Genomic DNA, 23,249 nt, shown 5'->3' with positions numbered 1-23,249 from the left:
TCCAAACCTAAAATTATATATTTGTGACCTTGACTTTTGACCAATGTCCTTCATGTTATGAACATGGTTCATCATCTGATCATTGCGAAATATTGTTCTAAAAATTGATGAGGGCCGATGGAGTTTACATTTGTATTTTCAGGGTTTACAGACCATTACTTTTTAAATTGTTATTTGTATGGAGAGTTGTCTCATTGGCACTCACACCACATCTTCCTATATCTACATAATACAGGCAGATTTGTTTTTATCATTTGTATTTTCAGGGTTTACAGACCATAATACAGGCAGATTTGTTTTTATCATCTGTGTTTTTGTCTGTTGTGTCATTGATGTATACCCTACATTTCAATTTATTCAAAATCCTTTTCATCCCCTCTGCAACTTCTTTGTTGAGGAGTAATGAATTCAGAATTAAAGTTACCAACTCCATAGTATTGTATATATAAGATAAAACAAAAACTTTTCATACATAATACTCTTTTATTTTTGATTTTTGTAACAAAAAAAACAACCTTTAAACACAAGGTTAAATAGTTAACATGGCATGGTCCTCTGATAGTGTGCACACATAACAAATGCAATATACAGTACAAAATACAACTGGTTCCCTTAATGTATAAAATCAAATGGTAACAGTAGTTCCAATCTACCAATGAACTGATGCAAGCTAGTATGATTTATGAAAAATTTGATTTAGAAAAATGCAATATTTCTGGTATCTACATGTAGTTACAAACTTTTTTGTTTAATGTGGTTTATTTCTATTTTAATATTTCTGCAAACATATCAATAATATCTTGCACTAGTTAATGTTCTAGAATATTGTTGATAAATGGGCTCATTAACTTCAAAATAAAAAACTTCAAATTAAACCACTTTCAATGCTGCTAGATTTTACAGTTTTCAAATCTATTGAATTGTTTTAATTGCATTGAGAAGACACTAAAGCATTTACTATTGCAACTTAAAAAAATCTAACATTAATTGTGTTTTCAAATTCAATGATTTTATTTTTGCTATCTGTATATCAAAAGCGTATTACTGAAAACATTTTGCTATCTGTTTATCAAAAGCGTATTACTGAAAACAAACTGATTCACAAAAACAAACATTTCAAATATCTCTCAAACGTCTTTATTTCAATTCCTTACGGAAGCCATGTTTGTTCTTTGCAAACCTTTTAATCATGACATTTAACAATAGAGAATTAAAGCAGTACACCAGAATGACATATCAATTAAACCATCCTTTCTCTAAGACCATAGGTCTCAATAAAACTCCTATTACCGGTCTCGGATATTACTACCGGAAACACAGACATAAATAAAATCAAAACTTGACAAATATTGACATCCTTTTGAACAGAAATTGAAATATGTTCGCTTTACAGTAAAAAGTAAACTTTCACAATAGAAGACTATAAACAGCTTAATTGTATAAATATTTTTCAACATGATCATATCTCGTTCTAGAATCAAATGTTTGACAAGTTTTGTTATAATGGTTGATTTTGATGAAACAGCCTTTTGATTCTTACTTAGTTAACAAGTGGCACTAAGTGATGCATACGGAATATTATTTGTCTAGTTAATGGAGGTCGAGAGATCGGAGAGAATGGAAAACTCGCCAATTTCCTATCCTCATTCATTTGACTATAATAACAGCATCATGTAACCTTTCATTGGGGAATAAGACAAAGTGAAATGAATAATCGCACCAGAGACTTAAAACGTCACCGTGTTAAAACATTAAACTTGTACTAATCATCCAAAACACCTGTTAATAACAAGCTCTCTCGATAGATACAATTGAAATTATCAATTAATGTAACCGATATTAATTTACAAAATTGAGGTAAAATGCATTAAAACACTTTTAAGAATTGAAATTTAAGACAGTTTTTATCCCCCACATAATTGCACAAAGCTGTAACGACTTTCGTCTTTTTTCTTTCCTGTTCAGGTATATTATATTGTATGATGATATTCAGTCCAGATAAGAAAGCAATCTCATTTTATTGCTGTATAAGGACACTTTTATTCACAATATGATTGTCATATTAGAACGTATGAGAGAATAATCCCCTATCAAGTTTACAATTTAGTATAATAATATTTAACTTAATGTTTCAGATTAGTAAATTTCCCTATGGTGGAAAAAAAATATGACTTATAGCGTTGTAAATCATTTACTTTAACAAGTCTGCCAAAAATAACCCTTGAAAATAAAATATCTATACATTTTCAGGAAAATTGATTCAATTTTCAATTTTTTGATAATTTAAGTTTGACTTTTTCTATGTCAGAAGCATGGTTGAAAATGTTGCAATCGTTGAGACTATAAAAGACTTCAAAATATGTAAAGCATTGAAAATTAATGTTTGGTAAAGTTTTTAACACATGAGCTTCTTATAATAACTCTTCTTTAAAAAATCTATGCACATATGTTAAATCTATAGACAATTATGCACATATGTCACATTTTAAAAACAATATTTTGTGTAAATTATCATAAAAGTAGATTTATAAATGTTAGAAAAACCTAGATTGTCAACTGTGCCTTTTATATATTTTTCCTAAATTTGGACAAATTTAGAAGCATGCACATGTTATATTAATAGAATAATGGATATTATGCTTGTATTACAGTATAAACAAAAATCAAAATCACTAAGAGTTAAATATGGCACTCTAAAACCTTGGTTAGAATAACTAAAGACCAGAAGTCATACTCCCAAAACGACCAAATTTATTGGTTCACTCCAATTATAAATAAAAAACACATATATACATAAAAAAAAATGCTGCCTAAGTCACAGAAGAAAAAGAGTCTGGAATTTAAAAAAAATGCATCTTTTGTTTTAAATTTTTAAAAAATCAATGATTTAAAAATCTTTCTTTTTTCAAATTTTACAAATATCATACGAAGATAATTTTTCATGGCACCCAGAATCCTATGGCACTCACTTTGATTGCAAATAAAAAACAAATCTTAAAAAAAAATAATCAAAAGTATTTACAAATAAATAACAAGAAAACATAAATTTATCAAAACAAAATATGTCATGATTGTTTCATGTTCACAAATAGGTTAAAATCTGAAACAAACAGATCTCACAATTTGTTTTCAATACTTTATTTCATTGCCCCTAGTTACAAAACAATCATAAACAATTTTAAAATTATTATGTTGTATCTATCAAAATATATAGAAAATGATTGACAAGATATTAGCTTAATTTTTATTCATTGAGACTAAATGCAAATGCATGCTTATATTTAGTAAGTTTACTGTGCAATAATAACATCTGACCTAAATGTGCAATTGCTGATTATACATGTGCAATAATATTACAATGACTAGATGTCGTTTCCTTTGGCAACAATTTTTGGGACTTTGAAAACTTAGCAGAACAATACAACCTGTCATATAAATGCAATAATCTGTGCCCTACATAGGTATGACTTAAAAAAAAGTTTAAATGCACTACACTGATTTACTGGGTATTAGAAGCTTTGTCAGCTGGAACCAACACAAATTGTTTATGATGCAGTAATCGCTTCTACACTGTGAGACAGTGATGTCGGAGGTGAAACCATCCTTGGCGAAGGACTCAAATAATGAATCGGTTTAGTATAATTGTCATTAGTATCTTGGTCGGATTCCATATTCATGGTCATGTGATCTTTAACCTCTTCCTCATCCTCACTGCCGTTCTCACTAGTATTACAGCTGTTTAGGCGGAGATGATTAGAACTCTCTGGATCATATGAGGTCTGATGGCTGTATGAATTATTATGATTGTCAAATGAGTTTGACTCATTGTCATATGAGTTGCTGTTTGGATTGTCAAAAACACTTTGATTGTTTGTACTGTTCATGATACTGAGTTCAATTTGTTCCCGAACTTCCTGAGACAAGGTGCTGTCATCTAAATTATCTAATCTGTCACGACTCAGTATTGACTGGTGTGTGTTCTCTAACAGAGCATTATAGTCTATATTCATCCCAGACGGGATACAGTTACCCGTCTTCCAATGAGTTTTGAGTCCACTAGCACTAATGTATTTACGATTACACTGAGGACATTCGTAGGGTCGCTCATTTGTGTGCAGTCTTTTATGAAGCTTCAGATGGACGAATTGAGTGAATTTAGCAGGGCACAATTTACAATGGAATGGCTTTTCTCCACTATGTAAACGCATGTGTGTTTTGAGGTTGCTGGTTGAACTGAAACGTTTCCCGCACACTTGACATTCGTGTGGTTTCTCCCCAGTGTGTACCAGATGATGTTTCTGTAAGTGTGCAAGTTGTGTGAAGCCTTTACCACATGTCTGGCAAACAAAAGGACGTTCACCAGTATGTGTGCGCAGGTGAACTTTGAGGTTGGATAACTGTCCAAAAGTCTTTGAACAAACGTTGCATTCATAATGCATCTTCCCATCTCGCTTACGTAATGGATATGGCAATGACCTGTGACCTCTAGAATCAATCTTAGGCTTGCTAAGGTTGAGTACTTGATCAGGCTGCTGTCCAATCGGATGGAAGGGTGGTGACATCTGTTGCTGATTGGCCATTGGATGACCAGGATGGAATTGTGGGTACATCTGCCAAGCTAGCCCAGGATGATAAGGAGGGAATGGAAACATTCCTGGCATAGGATACATCCCAGGCATTGTTGGTGTCGGGAAGTATAATGGCGGACCAGACGACGGCATTTTTCCCATACCTTGTGTCATCATTTTGTTAAACTCTTCTGTTCGACTCATAAACTGTTGCATTGGTGACTTGTCCATAAATGGACTCGGTGGCATGAACTTAGGAGGATATGGAAAGAACGGATTGAACTGTGGCATTTGTTCGGGAGTTTGCTTCTCTGGAAACTGTTCCATCTTTACCTTATGTTCATGAGCTGGTGTGATCTGAGGTTTTAAGTCTAGACTAGACTTGTTCATTGGAAACACATTGCCGCCATTTAACATCTTTTCTGGTATTTCTTCACCTGATTCTTTCATTTTCTTGTACAATAAGTTTTCAATTATGCCCGAGTTCTTTTTTGGTGTACTATGAGCTATTGTTCTATTTTGACCAGGGAAAATACTGGTTGGGCTGTTCTGAATTGGTGAGACCTGTTCATTTTCTTTGCCACTATCATACTTGTCGTCTGGTGTCCCACATCTTGATTTGTTTTTGTTGTCATGGTGATCATTGTCATCACTTGTGGGACTACCGTCACGTTTGTGCATGCTATAATCAATTGCATATCCATCACCCTGACTGTAATCAGTTTCAACCATACATTTTTCCTTTGGCGACCTCTCAATGTCTGGCTTCAGTTCTGGCAGTGCCTCTTTGAACATTGGTCGATTAGGACAGATTGGTAGGAATGGCTTCGGCATTGGGATTTGTCTTTCTAACATCTGCCGTCCTGAAAAGATAAAAGAAAACTATATAATATTTGACTAGTATACTGTTTTTATACACAAAAAGTTCCATTATATATAAAGTTTATCATAAGTATGCAATTTTTAAATTCCTAAGATTTTTTTATAATTATCTCCCTTTTGCTTTAGTATAAGGAAGGCATCTATCAACCATTTAGGTTAAATCTGAAGAAATTTCAAAGTTGAAAACATATTCTTTGCTTGTTACTTTGGTATTCAATGCAATTTTAACTTTGAATACATTTGCCTCATAATGGTGGCAGCACTTTATCCTCATAGTGCCCTATAGAATAAAATGGGTGTAGCTGAAAAAACTCCATCATATTCCAATTGATCAAATGCACCTGGTTACAATCGAAAATTATCAGAGCTCCTCTTATATTAAAACCTAAGTAAATTCAATAGGGTAAAAATTAAATAATAACACAGATTTAGATGATTTGGGGTTCAATTTTAAGTCTTTATATAAAAGACAGTTTGGAGGCAGATGGAAAGGAGAAGGAAAGGTCAAAGAGTTGAAGTAGGGCATGGAATATACAATCTTTGTAAAAAAAATTGGGTTCTTATGTATTTTGAAAGGTAAAGACATTTTAAAAGATTTATGATTAAGCTGTGCTGAACTTTAAACATTTGTTTTGTGAATGTCTTTGAACTATAATAATGATTTAAGTTACTTCATATTTAGAGAAACAGTACATGCAGAAAATGTGCCAAAATCTTGCTTTTCTAGCTATTTAGAAGTTGACAAAATAAAATTTCTCATTTTATATTCAAAGGCTTTAATCATTAGAGCAGAAATTTCTTCAAATGTTAATTTTCCAAAGAAAATAAAACTGTAGGAAGATTCTTAAATTTCAATTTAAAAATTTTTAACTTTTAATTTCATTTAAATTTGAGCATTAAAATGTCATAATGTCAACCTCAATGTTGATACAGGTGTTTCATCCAAAAAAATATCTTTTCTACAAAACACTTCCAGCGAAAACTTTTACAAAATTACAATCGGCAAATTAAAAAAAAAAATCAACGTTATAACGATATAGACTCTTGACAGTGCTTTAGCCTAATGAATAGACCCAAGTCTCATCTTTGTGAAGTATGCATGCAATCACTTATATAATAGTTGAATAAAACTGAAGTCTAACGAAATAGAAAATGATAATACCGGCTCGTACTTGACAAATCACTTGTAAGAGTGTTTTATATAACTGTTTGTTTGTCTTGGTAAAGAGAGCTCGGTGTTCTAATTCAAAGAAAGAGTACTTGACATTAATAGGCGACTTGTTAACAGTCAATTATCCGATGGCTTCAAAGAGATGATAGACACTCGCCATTATTTTCGTTTTCACTTCAGAAAAGGAATGTTCTCAGTGCTCCCTTATTACGAACGGGCGAACATTTTTTTTGTTATGTTTGTTAATTAATTCAAAATCAATTTCTCACCACTGACGAAAAAATATCTTGACTTTGTGCAACTACTTGATTTTAATTCTCAATCAAATAATAAAGGATGATTCCGATAATGAGAACGCCATTTTTTTTCTGGCTTTGTTTTGGCGAATTACTCATGTCTCCTGGAGGTTGAATCATACAATGACGATTCGTTAAACTAGACCAAAGTCATATTGATGAAGGGAAAACATATTGATGCTATATCTATATACAGCTGTAAAATTTGTTGACTTCTGCTCGTACCAAGACTAGATCAATTATTTTCTATGAAGGTTTTAATATATATTGAATAATGTGTTCTTTGCCAAAAGTTATATCTATTTGGAGAAAGGATCTCTACCAACATGAAATTTAGAGGAGTTGGTTCAGCAGTTCTTTATTTATCTAGAGAAGGTTCAAATGTAAAACTTTTTCTAGAAGCCTTCTTTTTTATCAGGTTGGGGTTAAAACAAGTTGCAAAATTAAAATAAGAATACGAAGTTAAACCACTTTAACCCTGAGAGAAAGAGAGGCTAAAACTGTTTGTATCAAAAATTTACGACTGATTGAGAGCTAGATCTAGTGCTAAGTTTTTGTTGCATATTAACGACAAAAAAGTATCACATATATAGGTTGTAAATAGTTTGTCTCGTAAGTTAAAGGAATTGAAAAAGTAAAAGAGAACATTTACATTGTAATTTGTGAAGTAGTTAAAGAAGTTTTTCCTTGCTATGACTTAAATGGGCCACCATACTATCAATTACATTTGGTCACATGTATTTATGCAGAATCAATTTTTAAGATGAAATTTAAAAACAAATTGAAGAGCTTATTTTCCAACATCCATAACAAAATGATGTTGATAAGTATCAAAATATTGAAAGAACTGACAATGGATATGCTGGTCATTGATTAAGCCTGCTGATTGGTCCATGAAGATAATTATCAATAATCGCCTGAATTTTTTTTTTTTATACAGATAAAATCTTTTGGATGACAATTTTATGCTTTGTAATAATCATCTAATTTTAATTATGCAATTACATCTTTGTTCTTTACCTTAACAAACATAGAAACCTTTCTACCAACAAAATTTCATGACCTTACTTGGACCAAAGATGTCAATAGAGCAAATGTACGGGAATTATTTTAAAAACATCTGTGATTTTTACTTTTTAATGATGATATTTCAAATTATTTGCGCTTCACCAGTTTTAATGATTTCGAATAAAAGCTTGTGTTGTGAGGATTTGATATAAATTCTTTCCGGTTAAATATCGGAGAATGGTTATGAAGAGAAAGTTGTCAAACCCTATAATTAGGGGCAAGTATCGAGTTTCTTGTCAGAAATTATTATTAAGTTAAAGCATACAGAACACGCCATTCTTGGTCGGTATTTTTTCACTGATTGATATTAAAACTGCAAGTTTGGTATTAAAATATAATAAAAGTCGGGTATTTAATGGGCGATGGATGATGTTGGTGATTTTAAAAAGAAATAAATTAACTTCTTAATTATAATAAGTTAATATTAGGCTTGTAATTTTGTTGATTAATATTTTAATCTTTGCTGACATGTGTACTTAATTATCCTTTGAAATTTTTCATACACTTTTAATTTTTGGTATTAAATTTTTTTAATTATTGTTAAACAAATTCAATTTTTTTAATTTTTTTTTATAATTCACCTATTGACATTTTCTTGACAGGATTTTTGTTTTTTATTTTTGTAATATGGTTTATACTGTTGCATTAACATAATCCCACACATCCTTTTATTTGTATTTAATATCAATGGCTCATAATTCTATTTTTATTAGGAAATAGTTTCATAAAATCTAAAATGAAACGTCTTAGCTTTAAGCACAAATAAAAAACAATTACAAAAAAGAGACACTATAAACCATTTTCATTAACTTATTTCATCGTTTTTAGTTCCTTTGAAATTCAAAAGCAAAAAAATCCAAATAATATCAAACGCACCCTAAGCTAGCATCAGTAAAATTAATCATACAAAAAATTGATAATAGAGTTCTCTTGTACCTTTCACCAAACAAGACAATAGTCATAAAAAATTCTGTGCTCTTTGTAGCCTTTTCTTATTAATTACTTGTTTTTCAAGAGTATTAATTTCTAGAAGTTTTATGGATTTAGAAATGACGGTAATTTTCATCATGTTTCACAGAATCGTCAGACAAAAATTCTAATATTAATCAAGCAGTAAAAACCCTAAAAATATCTTATGAAACAATAAAACTTGGCCTTTAGCTCCTCTTCACCTTTCATTTTTTTCTTCAAGACATGACAGTAAAACTTCTAATATCCATCACCCAGAAAAGTTACCAGTGCTGATGACTATTTAGTAACCATGAGCAGACATTTTCATGGTAATTAGGGGTTGATAATTTATGAATAAAAGGGGACTACCAAAATGTCTTACCTCTCTAAAGGGCAAGAATGTTAATATTATCCCCATTTGAAGGGATTGCATGGTGTGAGCAAATAAAATTCCACACTCATAATTTGTTGAAAGGGAGATAATTTGCTGATTTTTTAGGGGATAATTTCATCTTAACTACAAAATGTAATAAGCATATGTTTAGTCATGACCACTAGGTTTTTACATGGATTAATCAGCTATTCAATTAAACTATCCTTTTTCAGTGCTAACAAACTTTCCCAATTACGAGGAATAAAATCAGTTTAGTAGCCTCAACCCAGTATTCCAAAAAGAAACACTCATTGATAAAAAGGAACATTTACTACAATAGCAACCCACTTAAAAGATTATATGTAAAATCTGAAATTCAAAAATAGGTGAAAAGAGATTAAAAAGTTTGCTTTAAGGATCTTTTAAGGTGATGGTCATAGGAAAACCTAATTGTATGACATAGAAAAAATAAATAATGCTACTAAAATACACTTGTTCTAAACAGGAAGAAATTATATTGTATTAATTATAACTTTCCAAAGGACCTCATTGTCAAAAACAATATAGTTAACAAATACATCATATCGACTCATTCATTGTTTATTTTATAGACCCTGTTAAAATTCTTAATAAAGACCTAAAAATATCTGTACTTTCCACAGAGGAATAAGGAATAATATGAACCATGGTAAAAATTCTCATAAAACAGAAAAAAAATGTCTACTTTATTTGTCAAATAGGCATATTGGGGTTTATCCTAAAAATGAACGATATTTTTTCACTGTTTGTCAACTTTGGGAAGTGGTTAAGTACTCTTGTTAAATTCTACTGAGTACCTTTTCTATCCATAAGTTACAAGGTTTAGAGAGTACAGGTCATAAGGACAAAGTTTAAAGGGGAGGAGGGAGGGGGGGGGAGTAAATGGACTCAGATTTGTTCCAATAATAAACCTCAGGGTTATGAAATGTATAAATATATGAAAATTGATATCAACACTTTCCCAAACTTTGTTTTCCCTCCAAAAAAAACAATTTTATTATGAAGGAAGATACTACACAAAATGGTATCCTGTGAATTTGTTATTTTTCCCTACCATACCAATTTTTTCGTTAAATTAAGATTAACTACAAATCAACTTTTTTTAGCAAAGTACAAATTTGACAGGGGCTAAATGAATACCAACTTAATACCCCTAAAAAATCAATCATCCATTAAAATTTGATTATTCCTTAATCCAGGAAAAATAAATGATTCCACAATAAATAGTCTTCCTCTCGTCTCAATTCAGCTTATCAAATCAAAGATAACCTGATTAAAACAAATTGGACCCCCTCCCCCTTTTTTTAAATTTCCACAACCTTATTCCTAAACATTTGACATTCAAGGGGACTGTTTATGTTGTAAATATGTAACAAAATTATCAACTTTAGAATATGAATGGTTACTTTCACTTTTCAAAGTTACAAAAATAAGGTTATACGCTGTAAAAATTAATTAATAAGTGAAACTTACGCCATGTTTGTAGCATCTCTTCGCCCGTGAGGGGGTAGTTGAGGCGGTCAGCATACTCTCGGCAGTACCAAACCATTAGTTCTGTATTGGGAGGAATTGGTTTTGTTGTGTAGAAATAAATATTAAAGTCGATCTGACAGGCGATTAAATTCTGCTGTGCTGTTGTGTTGTAGGAGAAATTCACATAGTGCATCCAACTAGATTTGGTCGTATCGCAATTGTCAATAAACTGGTATACAGTATTGTTTTTGAAAACCTGCAAAACAAAAAAAGATATTTAGAATATGTATATCAGTATAAGTTATAAAAAAAGAATTATTTATAATTTTAATCAAACATTCGATTAAATTTGAAGTGCGAAAAATAAAAATATTTTTTTTTATCAATGTACAGCTGGAATATTATTATTAATAAAAAATAAAATTTTTAAAATCTTTGAAAATAAGTCAAAAATTAGTTCAAACACATGGCAAAATCTATCTGAAAATCTGATATTAGAAAGTAACTTTTACATATGAGATTATTTTAATCATAAACATTTCTCATATTTCACAATTTTTGTGATGAAACATAATTTTTTACCCCAAATTAACAGGTGTCGGATAAGACGTTAAACAAGCACCTGTGATTAAAGACCTCGCTCCTCTGGATTCATCTAACATTTAAACATCTTTTCACTTAAACACAAAAATTAAATGCAACAAAAAAATGTTTCTATCAGTTAAGAGATTTAACACGCTATTAGTCCCGCAGGTGAAGCTTTGATGATTTGTGATCGTAGCCAATCAAATTAGGTGTTACAAATAGTACCTACAGCAAACTCAATAATTGAAGTGCAATCATTTACACACTACTTTCAACAAAAGTTTAAAATTTTTAAAAATTCAGATTTAATCGAAGTTATGTGAAATATTTAGAGTGGATATTATAATTTTGAACTGCTGGATTGTGAAACAACTTAATTAACATAATTAAGTCCTTTTAAGTTTTATTCCACTCCTAACCTTCATTAAAATTTTATTATATAATGTTCTAAAGCAAATGTCATCATACTGTCCTAACAATAGGATAGTTATTACGATGTTTAAAAATAAGATATGTATCAGCGAAAGTGAACATCAGCCGAAACACATTAATCAAACGGAAATTTAAATATGAGTAATATTTTCTATTCTTATCCATATTTTCAAATTATGAAAATGATAGAAATATAATTATCATGAATTCAATATCAAGGTTATATGATAACAGACTGCCATTAATAAACAAGATAATGTTTGGGTTTCTTGTGCTTTTGCATTTCAATTTAAACAGTGAAAGGGATTTTTTTTACATATATATTTTTAAAATCGACTGCAGAAAAATTATTATTTTTGTATTGTAATTGTAATAGCATGTTTTGAAAATATTTGATGCTTTTAAAAAGTTAAATGGGTATAAAAGTGAATTTGTAAATTAAAACACTTATTTTATCAACAAAACAATTTATTATGAGACAAATAATGATAATAAAATTTAAACTATGTAATTCACTTCATAATTTATAATAGTTTTACTATTCACTTTCTATAGGAAAATTAAGAAGAGATATTTTTTTTACCTTCCAAATTGAAATACGTTCTGGTTCTGTGTTAACGTAAGGTTCTTTGGTATACACTTCTCCAACTAAAGGTCCAAATCTTGTTCCTCTTGGAATATAATCTAAACTCCAAACTCCTAAACTCTGAAAATGAAAAAAAACACATCAACAATCAAAATATTTTTTTTAAAATTGCAGTTGACAATTAAAATAATAGGGAAGAAACTATTTCACCTACTTGTAACTTAAGAATGAAAAGAGACAAATCTGTTCATCATTCTATACAAGATGTATTTAACTGCATGAAAAACAAACAACAATACCTTTCAAACAATGCATATCCCACCCTTGGAAAATGAATAGATGATAAATTTAAAATATTTCATTTCTAAAAAGTACAAGCAAACATTTTAAATTCATAAAAAAATAAAATAAAAAAAAAAAAACACGAACAAAAATGATTTTTTTTAGTTCCTACCTGAAAGCTTGTAAAGAAACAGAGTGAAATTCTGACAAGTGTTCCTGTATATATTTACTACAGATATGAATATTAATCTATCACCCCCCACACTTATAAGTACTGATAAAATAAGAGATGATTTTTTTATGATGAACTGATTAAAAGTCAGTAAATTACATCTCTAACTTTGATGGCATCGGGTCAAACCTGGAGCTGTTTTGAAGATAAGCCCAGTTGGAGCCAAGCAAAAACAAAAACCCTATATAAACCATACATTTTTCACGGTATATTCAGCTGTGTTAAGGAGTGGAAATAAGGTATTTGTTTACTTTGCTACATGGGGAGCTATTTATTGTGAATGAAACAGAATTCTAGTATCAAATCGTTGAACTATCTATTTAAGCCAGGTGATTTAGAATTGACACAAATCATTTATGTTCATATCTAACTTTTTTCTTCATATTTTTATGTGTATTTTACTGTTTGTTTATTTTCATAACTGACATTTGAAAAGACATTTTAAATATGTGATAGATGATACACATAAATTAATTTTTTTTTTAGAGATTTTTTTTCTGCAGAAAATTTTTATTTTATTTTTTAATATTTTTTTCACAGCCTAACATAATAGCTTATCATCTCATTGACGTTTTTCTCACAACTCTTTAATTCTAAAAGATGGATTAATTTGTGAATATAGCCATCTTATAATGCAATGACTATCATAACATTATGTTTTCTAATTATGTTTTCTATATTATGTTTCTCTTATAAGATAAATTTGGTTAAAAAAAAACCATGGTCAAACATTTTTATGAACTTGTTTGGTCCCTTATTTTATCATGAAGTTCCTCCTATGTTAATATATTTTTATGCAATTCATTAAATAAAATTTTCAAGATTTCAGCATTTCTTATGAAGAAAACTAGAAAAAGCACTTTAGAAGCACCAAAGCTTTTTTTCACTTTTTAAAATAGAATAGATCTGAAATCTTCAACGGAATAATCTAAAAGAAAAGTGAACCTCAATTGTAAAGGACTAAAATTAAAGAATATGCCAAAATTATTTTTTTCAACAGTTACTGACCTGTTACAGAATAATGAACGAAAAATATTCCAACCGATAAAATCAGAGATTTACCATCTCAAACTGGATATTGTTAGTCAACAACTCCGTTCAAAGCTCAGAAATTGAAAAAATCCAGAAATCTTTTTCATAAAACAGATAACAACTATACTGATTTTCACCAGTTTAAATTACATCTAATTCAAATAATTTCTCGTACTAAATAATCATTTTTCCATGTAAACTTGACCCTAAGTTTTGGATAATAATCATGATAATTATCGGGCGCCTTATAAAGCTGGTAAAATTGGTCGATCCTTTCACTTTTGGACAAAACTGATTTTCCACAAATTAACTTTAATACTATTATGATGGTATCAATAACTATATGACAAATATCATAGCAGACTTAATTTCTGTAATTTGTTAGTATCTTATAATGACCTTTAAAGACAGTAACGATCGGGTTTGATCTATTGCTTTTATCCCAACAATAGCCGAATTGGTTAAATGTAAGTTAATCTACCAATTTTTTGAAACAGGACTAAAAAGTGACGAAATCTTGAGGTGAAAGTTGGAGAAAGAAATTAAGTAGACGAAGGTCACTTGCAATCTATCGCTCACTTAAATCACACGATTAGAAAATACTTATCAATAATTTTCCATCTCGTAATATTTTTTCTCCACGCTTGAGGTGTATAATTAACAGTAAAATGAGCACTATCGTTTAACAAATCTTATTTAGTTGTCAGATAGTATGTAGATGTGTTAAGATCATTCACAAATATTTAAACTCTCCAATCAAATCTATTTCTACCGATTTATCCCGACTTGATCAATATTTTTATGTGACTCAATAATGAAAAATTTTAATTTCATCAATATGATATAGATAATATTAACTTATAAAGCAAAGATAAACCAAATAAACAATGAGATTAAGGTAGACAGTACTGCAAGGTCAAAAGATGGCAAATCTGGTAACACCACCAGGACAAATATCAGTGTCCTTAAAGTACAGATAAAGCATTACTGCTGACTAAAGATCTAATAATATCTTAAGATTGTTTTTAGATTGCATATATCTAGTAAAAACCTTGAAAAATATAACTAAAACAAAAACAAAAAAATATATAAATCTGTATATACAATTAAAGAAAAATACTCATGAAGGAGCATAAAAATACTTTAAGTAAAGCATTCCTAAAAATACTGTCCTTGTTTGTTATGCAAAAGACTACATTATCATCAAAACAAATAAAACATTTTCCAGACAATCACATGATATCTTTTGATGAATGCTCTTGAATTTAGGGAAAGCAAAATATAAAATGCAACAACAGGAAATTTGTTTCTGATTAGTTATTTGAGTTAATGATTGGATAATAAAAGTAAAAGTAAAGTGCCAACAAATTGAATGAAAGAAAGACATGACCCATTCAAAGAGTTATCTCCTATTAACAAAACCAATGATGCTTTTCCCCACTTTTCAATTCAAATATTATTTTTTATTAGAGTAATCTCCCCTTTCATATTTAATAAAAGAGTTATCTCCTATTAACAATACAAATGATGCTTTTCCCCACTTTTCAATTTAAAGATTATTTTTTATTAGAGTAATCTCCCCTTTCATATTTAATAAAAGAGTTATCTCCTATTAACAATACCAATGATGCTTTTCCTCACTTTTCAATTCAAAGATTATTTTTTATTAGAGTAATCTCCCCTTTCATATTTAAAAAAGAGTTATCTCCTATTAACAATACCAATGATGCTTTTCCCCACTTTTCAATTCAAAGATTATTTTTTATTAGAGTAATCTCCCCTTTCATATTTAAAAAAGAGCTATTACCAATGATGCTTTGCCCCACTTTTCTTCAAAAGTTCTGTGGTTTACATAATATAAAATTGATCATATCATCATCAATATCAATATAAAATATGGTTCACCAGGGAAATTGATGTCCAACTTTTGATCCTTCTTTATTAAAACATGTGTTATTATAAATTATTTCTCATTCATTACTATTCAAACTTTCTCATCTCCCTTATCCATCATTTCAAGCTTTTCATACACAAAAATGAGTGGAAAATCATAATCAATTTTATCATTTCAATCTAAACAAATAAAAATTAATCAATTTATCAAATGATAAGGATGTTTATCTGAGGTCCAAATTTTATTTTAATATTTTTTTCGTAAAATTTATTTCAAATTTCAATTTCTTTTATCAACGAAAGTGAAAGAATTTTGAAGAACATGTACATTCGTCAAGGACTTTCATTCAAACGAAAGTGACAGCTTATTTTTCATCTTTATGAATATCTCCACTTGTTAATTATATTTTAAATTGACAGGAAAAGATATCATATTTCAAAGGAATGAAAGATTTAACTTTCTGATGTATTAATCATGCTATCAAAGCTATGATTTTACATTTAAAAGTGATATAAGAAATCAAATCAAATCTTTTAAAGAATTTACGTAGTAATTATACAGTCAGCAAGACTTTGCAAGGTTTGATTTCTTAATTCAGAACCAAATGATTTTAATTTATTTTTTCTGAAACCTGTTTTAAAAAAATAGCTTCTAACTATTTGGATTGGTTAATAATTAAAATTTAAGACAAAAAAATCTACAAAGCAAATGAAATTGCATTAATTAAAATGTACAATCAAGAACATAACCACCTTTCTACAGATTCAAAATGAATAACTTGTTTTTTAGTAGATAGCAGTGTTTCCATATCCTAGAGAAAACCATGCAGTCAATAAAGGCACCATTCAACACTTTCTTTTCATTGATCAATTGAAAAAAAAATCACATTTTTAAATAAACATTTTACCGTCTTTTTTAATGAGATCTTATTTTTTTTTTATTTCAGTTGATGTTTACAGAAAAAAGTGTACAACTGCCTATCCTTCTTCAAATAATTCATATAACTTTTGAGTGCAAAAATTGGTTACCTTAATTTGTCTGCAAACTCAGCTTCTATAATACTTTGCAATAAGACTTTCGATCTAACCAATTCTTGACAAGTTGAAATGGTAAAGCCGTTTGAAGTTAGACATAGAAGGAGTATTGTTTTAACAACTTTGACATAATTCTAGAGCCTAGTATACACGTATTATGTAACGAATCGGTGTAGTTGGTCAAAAGGACATGTCAGTATTCTAAAGTTACCCAAATATTTATGCCAAATGTTTGTACCGATTCTCGAGTGTCGTGGAGAAAGTAACGATCAAATCGATTGATTTCTCCGCTGTGGTAAAATATTCTAAAAACAATGAGATCATCGTTGTCCTTTTGGAGCTTTTCTACTATCACTTTTCAGATAAGAGTGACACGTTAAAACAAAACAAATTTTCCTTGATATTACATGTTGTCAGTCAATGGTGAGATTAAGCTAGACTAACGGAGAATGTTGCACATATTTAAATATCGATAAGATTATAATATTGACGGAGGATGATAAAGGGAGATAACACCAACAATTATCCATTCACAAACTGTTGTTCGAGTGTTTTCACTACTCTCTCGTAAAATACTTGTAATAGCTTGCTTTGTCCATTTATCGTGTATTTGTTTATTTATCCAATCATCCTAGATCATATGATGTGACCTCACAATTTCAAATGTCATGTGAAAGTTTCAAATCAAGGGAAACATTTCTTATTCATAAACTCTAATTTCAATGTGCACTTTATAATTTTGATTAATATATTTCAAAAAAAATGTTTTTTTTATTTTTATCTTCCCACCTGCACAAACATTTGCTGAAAATAACAAACTTCTATATTGTTCCATAGTAGTGCAAGCTGCAGTTTAAGTACTTCTTGAAATATGAAAACTGCAAGCAATCCTACTTCAAAGACTGCTTTTCTAACTTTCAAAGAAAAAAATCACCAAACTAATCCATTCCCTTCAAAATTATACTGAAACTTTTACAATTCATCAGTTCTTATTCTTTTTTATATTATTTAATTTAAAAAATATGTCTCAAAAAATTGTTTCCCACCTAAAAAAATCTCCCCCCCCACCCCATTCAATATATAATTCTTACCTTAAATACAGATTAATTTCACAAACTTAACTTTTTTTTAAAACAAAATGTCATTTCTCAAAAACAGCACCACATTTATCTGAATCATTCTTTATAACTATAACTTTCAACTTTCCAAAATAAAAAAATCGTCTTATCCTTTCTGTGTGTATATAATTAACGTAGAATTCTAACCTTGATGTAAAGTATCAAAACACTCCACTCTTACACTCTTGACGAAAAGTGACACTCTTCTTAAATACTAACTTTTACTGAAAACTGACCCACTAGTTAAATCATGTAAGATCAGACTTTGAAAGTCATCCAGTCGAAAAATAATTTCCCTTTTACACAATAAGTATCCTTGCAATTTAACAAAGTCTCTTCATAATTTTTATAAGTATGTATTATTTACAAAGGACGATATTATTATGATAAAGACGTCTTTCACTTAATGTACAAAAACTTCAAATGTAAAAAAAAAACGGAAAGTGAATTCATTTATTTTTTTCCACGACTCAACCTTGTTAAAAGCCCATCTCTTTAAACTTTAGTTTAAGTAAATATCTCCCATGAAAGAGATAGCTAAGAGGAAAGTGTGCTACTCAGAAAGCTACAATGTCCTAATCCTCGACAGAGAATAAAAATATGTATCAGAAGTTATTAAAATTTGAAAAATTACTTGAAAAAATGTTCAATGTCACTTCAGTTTTTCTTTACTCACGAGTTGAGAAAGTGAACTGAGTTGAAGGATTATCAAAATGAGTAGTGTAGAACTTTGTTAGTTGTCATAAACAGTTTTTCATAAGATCAAAGTTTTTACTTTAATGCATATTTTTTTGCAGACATATTGCTTACAGTTAAGTAGGTGGCTGACAAGAAAATCAATCAGAAAGTCCTTTATTTGAATTTTCCTATAACTGTGTGTCCCTTCTGTTGTGTGGACACAGAAGAATGTAGTTCTGTGTGTCCCTTCTGTTGTGTGGACACAGAAGAATGTAGTTCTGTGTATTCCCTTCTGTTGTGTGGACACAGAAGAATGTAGTTCTGTGTATTCCCTTCTGTTGTGTGGACACAGAAGAATGTAGTTCTGTGTATTCCCTTCTGTTGTGTGGACACAGAAGAATGTAGTTCTGTGTATAGAAGAGCAAACATATTGCTAACTGTTAATTTAATTTATAGGCTTGCAAGAAAATCAATTAAGAAGGCCCTTTATTTTATCTAAATTTTACTATTGCCTATGTTTGCTGTTTGTCCCTTTTACTGTGTGGATACAGACACATGTTAGTTTGAGAGGCAGACACCTTTATTTTGTTGATTTAAGTTGATTTGTCCAGTGGCAAATATTTCATGCATGTTAGGAATTATTTTGTTGAAGCCTGTATCTTGACCTATTATAGATGTTTATTTTTGTGTTTTTGTTCTGGCCTCACAGTCATAAAACTTTCGAGCATGATTTTTGTACTCCGAATCGAAAATCAACCAATCAAATTGCTGGATTTCATGTTTCGAGCATGATTTTTGTGCTCCGAGCACTGAGCAAAGTTTTATGCCTCCAAGGCCGGGCTTGCTGCCTTATTAAAGTATACCTTGAAGTTGTCTTTTATTGAAACAATTTAAGTCAAGATTAAAAGAAAGAAAAGATATAAGCTTAGATGTCCTTTATGCTTAGTTCTCACAATATAACCAGTTTCTTGCTTTTCCAGACAACATTAGCTTGCCTGAACTCATCAATTCTATGCCATGCTTTTAACAGACAAACCAGGAACAAACTGCAGCGGGAAATGCAGTAAAAATTTATCCTTATGTAATAAAAAAAACAGATTAATTAAGTGAGCTGCTAATTGGGAACTACCAGGAAACAGATTTAATTGGAAAATTAGGTCATTTTTGAATACTTTGGATTCATAATCATTTATCAGATACAAATTGACATGTATTTCAAGGGCAAAATTGATAAAAAAAATCATAAAAACCAAGAAAATAATTATCAACAAAAATAAATTATTTCCTTAATCACTAAAAATAATTATTAACAAAAATAATAGAAGCCATAGTAATTAAGATATAATATATCTTTCATGTCATTTAGTAAAAGATGTAAGTGTACTAGTCTAGATTCTACCCACTAAATATTATAAGAATCTCTTCCGACTGTTTGAAATATTTTCAAGTAGATCAAAATATACTTTCTTCACAAGTACTTCTTCTGAGATATATTGAAATAGACTGACAAAATCTTAAAACGGATTAAAGTAATTTTTTCAACAAGTACTTCACTTCTGAAGTGTGTTTAGTCATACGTTCAAATTTTGTTCCTCCAAATCTCAGCATAAGAGAGTGTGATGCTACTCTTATCTATGAAAAGTCATTTTAAAATATATCAGAGAGAATTTATTCAACGAATAATTAGTTGAACTAAGTATGTAAAAATATCAGCTCAACAAGGAATTCTATAAACAGGGTGTCCTTCTTTACTTTGTTTAGGGATTTGACTTTATATATTTATCTAACTTTGTGATTAAAGGGATCCCCTACCTTTGTACAGAACCTCACCCCCTCCCAAGCCACTTATTTATGTACAGACCCAACTTGAGTTTGATTTTTGATTGGTGTTTAACACTACATTCAGTGACCTAAAGATTTCATGCCCATGATCGAAAGTTCTAATGAAGAAACTGTTGTCTATCACAGGAAAAGGACTGATACATAATTACCAATAAAATAATAAAATTGTCAAGGTACTTTTTTTAGGGGAGATAACTCAGAAAGTTCCAATGTAACCAAAAGACGAAATGAATGAAGCTGTATTCTTTCATAGGAAAATCCCTGATACTTAATTTCCATAAAATAGTTCAAGTTGAAATTTGTGAAAAAATAAGCTTTTATCAACCAAAGATATTTTTTTCTAGGGGAGATAACTCATAAAGTTTCAATGTAACAAAAGACAAAATGAACAAAAAGACACATAACAAATTGAGATCTTATTCTTATACTAATATTATGTAACAAGTTTTCTAAATGAAATTTAAATCTTCAAATGGTGACATAAAAACTTTCCCATGAAATTCCGATACTTTTTTGTTCCTTTTTAATGTTCTCCTCTGTAATTATAAGACGTTGATAAATTATTCACACCCATCTAATAACAGTTCTATCATTACATATAAAGTCTCATTACAATGTTAAACGAAAGTTGATTTTTCTCTCTTAATCGGTGAAAACGTTTCAATACTAGAAAAAAGCCATTTAAGGACATGCTATAAGAAACGTCAAGATTTAATAGGGATACCATGCTGTGTTGACTAACATGAACTTTCAAACACCTTTAATTTACAAAACGGGTATAGAAACAATATCAGTATAGGGTCCAGTTTCTGTAAACCGTATACATCTATTAGGTAAATATTGAAATTGAGTAATCCTGATGTAGTGCTACCTTCATTTACTTATAAACACACACAAACTGTCATATATATTATTCAGAATTTAAAAGTTTTTTAATGAAAAAGTTGTTTAAATAAAGGGTTTTTGCTCTATAAATAGAAATCTGCTTGTCCAGAACAAAAACCATGCAGCCATAGATTGATTGATTATTGGTGTGTAAGCCACTTTTTTGCTTTGTAGTGGCTACCAAATTGTTGGGAGAAAAACACCAACCATGGGCATTTCTTGTCTATCAACACACCTGCCACGAGTGAGGTTTTAACTCACAACCTCAGTTTTGACCATCAAAAAGTTATCACCGCAGATGAATTACTACGACCAATCCATTAAAGAAGCCCCTGCAGCCATGGTCTACTCTGATCTAAATAGCACAATTCCTAGGCGTTAAAATCAGAAATGGGGCTGACAACTGTCACACGGTACAAAATCTTAATCTCTCTTTCATAAATCAATTTTGTTATTAAACACATATCGGCTTTGTTTTAACTTAATCAATAGATTATACATGTGTGTATCTAAGTAAGGGTTACATGAAATATATATTTCACTCTTATTTGATTCTTGTGACGAAGCAATATTTTACCACTAAAAAAAGTTAGAGGTTTTACACCTTTGATGACATTTTTGACATTAGTATGGAAAGCCATTAAAAAAAGTTTTAAAGGTGCAACATTTTGCTTTTTTTCATGAAAAAGGCTTTATTGTGGTAATTGAGATTCAGCTTATATCATGTAAAATGGTTTTCTGCAACATTGCATTGTTCTCCTCTCCCATGGGCTAGATTCAAATATCCAATCAAATTCTTTAATTTATAATAATTTAAAATCAATATTTTTCATCTTTTTTTTTATTAGTGCAGTAAAAAACAATTAACAAATTCAATTAAAAAATTCTAAAAATAACCAACACAGTTTCATTTCCATTAAGATTATCTTATTTCTATATTAATATAAGTCAATTAAAACTTATAAATAATTCTGATATAAACCAGAAAATCTGTAATCTAAAAAAATCACTTCCTATAAATCTGTCATTTGCCAAAAAAAATGGCAAAAAATATTAAAAAATCTGCAAAAAAAATCAAAATAACAGATCTGATAAACATACCTTATGACCTATGCTTGTCTCTTACAATGAAATATACCAGATAACAAAATCAAATCTTATATCCCAAAATCTCTGATAACCCAATCAAATTGATCTAATTTTAAATATTTAAAACAAGCGAGTTGCTGTTTTAACATTTAGTAAAAGTCTTTGAAGTTCACTGATTAATTCTGATAAGGGGAGATAATTGTTGTCAAAACACTTTTTCTTCTTATCTTTTCAAAGTTTTGTGGCTTCTTTATTTTTATCTGGCTTCTTCATTTCCACTTTCTTTATTGAAAAATATTTTTAATTTTTAATCTTCTTTTATGAATTTGCATAATTGATAATGATAAAAATTGTCTATTTCATACTTTTAAAAACACTAAATAAAAAAATACTGAATCCCTTTTTATAATTGAAATGATGTATTAGTAATCTATGTCATTTTTTTTCACATTGCGTATTTTTATATTTTACATATAATAATCTTTAAAACTTTTTAAGTATTTATTACTTGAAAATAAGGGCAAAACAGAATTCAATTTGACCAAATAATTTAAAGTACTTTATAAAAATTACGTCAACATTGCAGTTTGGTAAGCTTTTCAGGAAATTGAACAGTTCTGAAGTGTTATTTTACAGATATTAATCATGCTTTTCACTTTCACTAATATATGAGGATCTTGATGGTGTTTACAAAACTAGAATAGTTGGCTAAAAAAACAATAATAGATAATCATGGGGT

General features: G+C 29.6%; 1 protein-coding gene across 6 annotated transcripts in view; it reads right to left on the bottom strand.

Moving 5' to 3' along the window:
- Nucleotides 1-463: 463 nt before the first annotated feature.
- The window catches only part of LOC143049683 (PR domain zinc finger protein 1-like), a 46,540-nt gene continuing 23,754 nt past the window's right edge, over nt 464-23,249 (bottom strand). For 3 of the 6 annotated variants that reach the window (XM_076223342.1, XM_076223341.1, XM_076223343.1), the window contains exons 3-5: nt 12,422-12,544; nt 10,822-11,077; nt 464-5,431 (exon numbers count right to left, since the gene is read on the bottom strand). In XM_076223342.1, the coding sequence (XP_076079457.1) occupies nt 3,546-5,431; nt 10,822-11,077; nt 12,422-12,544 (2,265 nt within the window). In that variant the 3' untranslated portion in view covers nt 464-3,545. Of the gene's footprint in view, nt 5,432-10,821; nt 11,078-11,403; nt 11,635-12,421; nt 12,545-13,946; nt 14,071-22,522; nt 22,545-23,249 lie in introns of those variants that run through there. The other 3 variants (XM_076223345.1, XM_076223344.1, XM_076223346.1) reach the window with 3 other exon arrangements.

Source organism: Mytilus galloprovincialis, chromosome 10 (assembly GCF_965363235.1).
Source record: "Mytilus galloprovincialis chromosome 10, xbMytGall1.hap1.1, whole genome shotgun sequence".
Lineage (NCBI taxonomy): Eukaryota > Metazoa > Mollusca > Bivalvia > Mytilida > Mytilidae > Mytilus > Mytilus galloprovincialis.
Note: the sequence above shows the minus strand (reverse complement) of the source record. Positions and strands in the feature narration are given on the sequence as shown.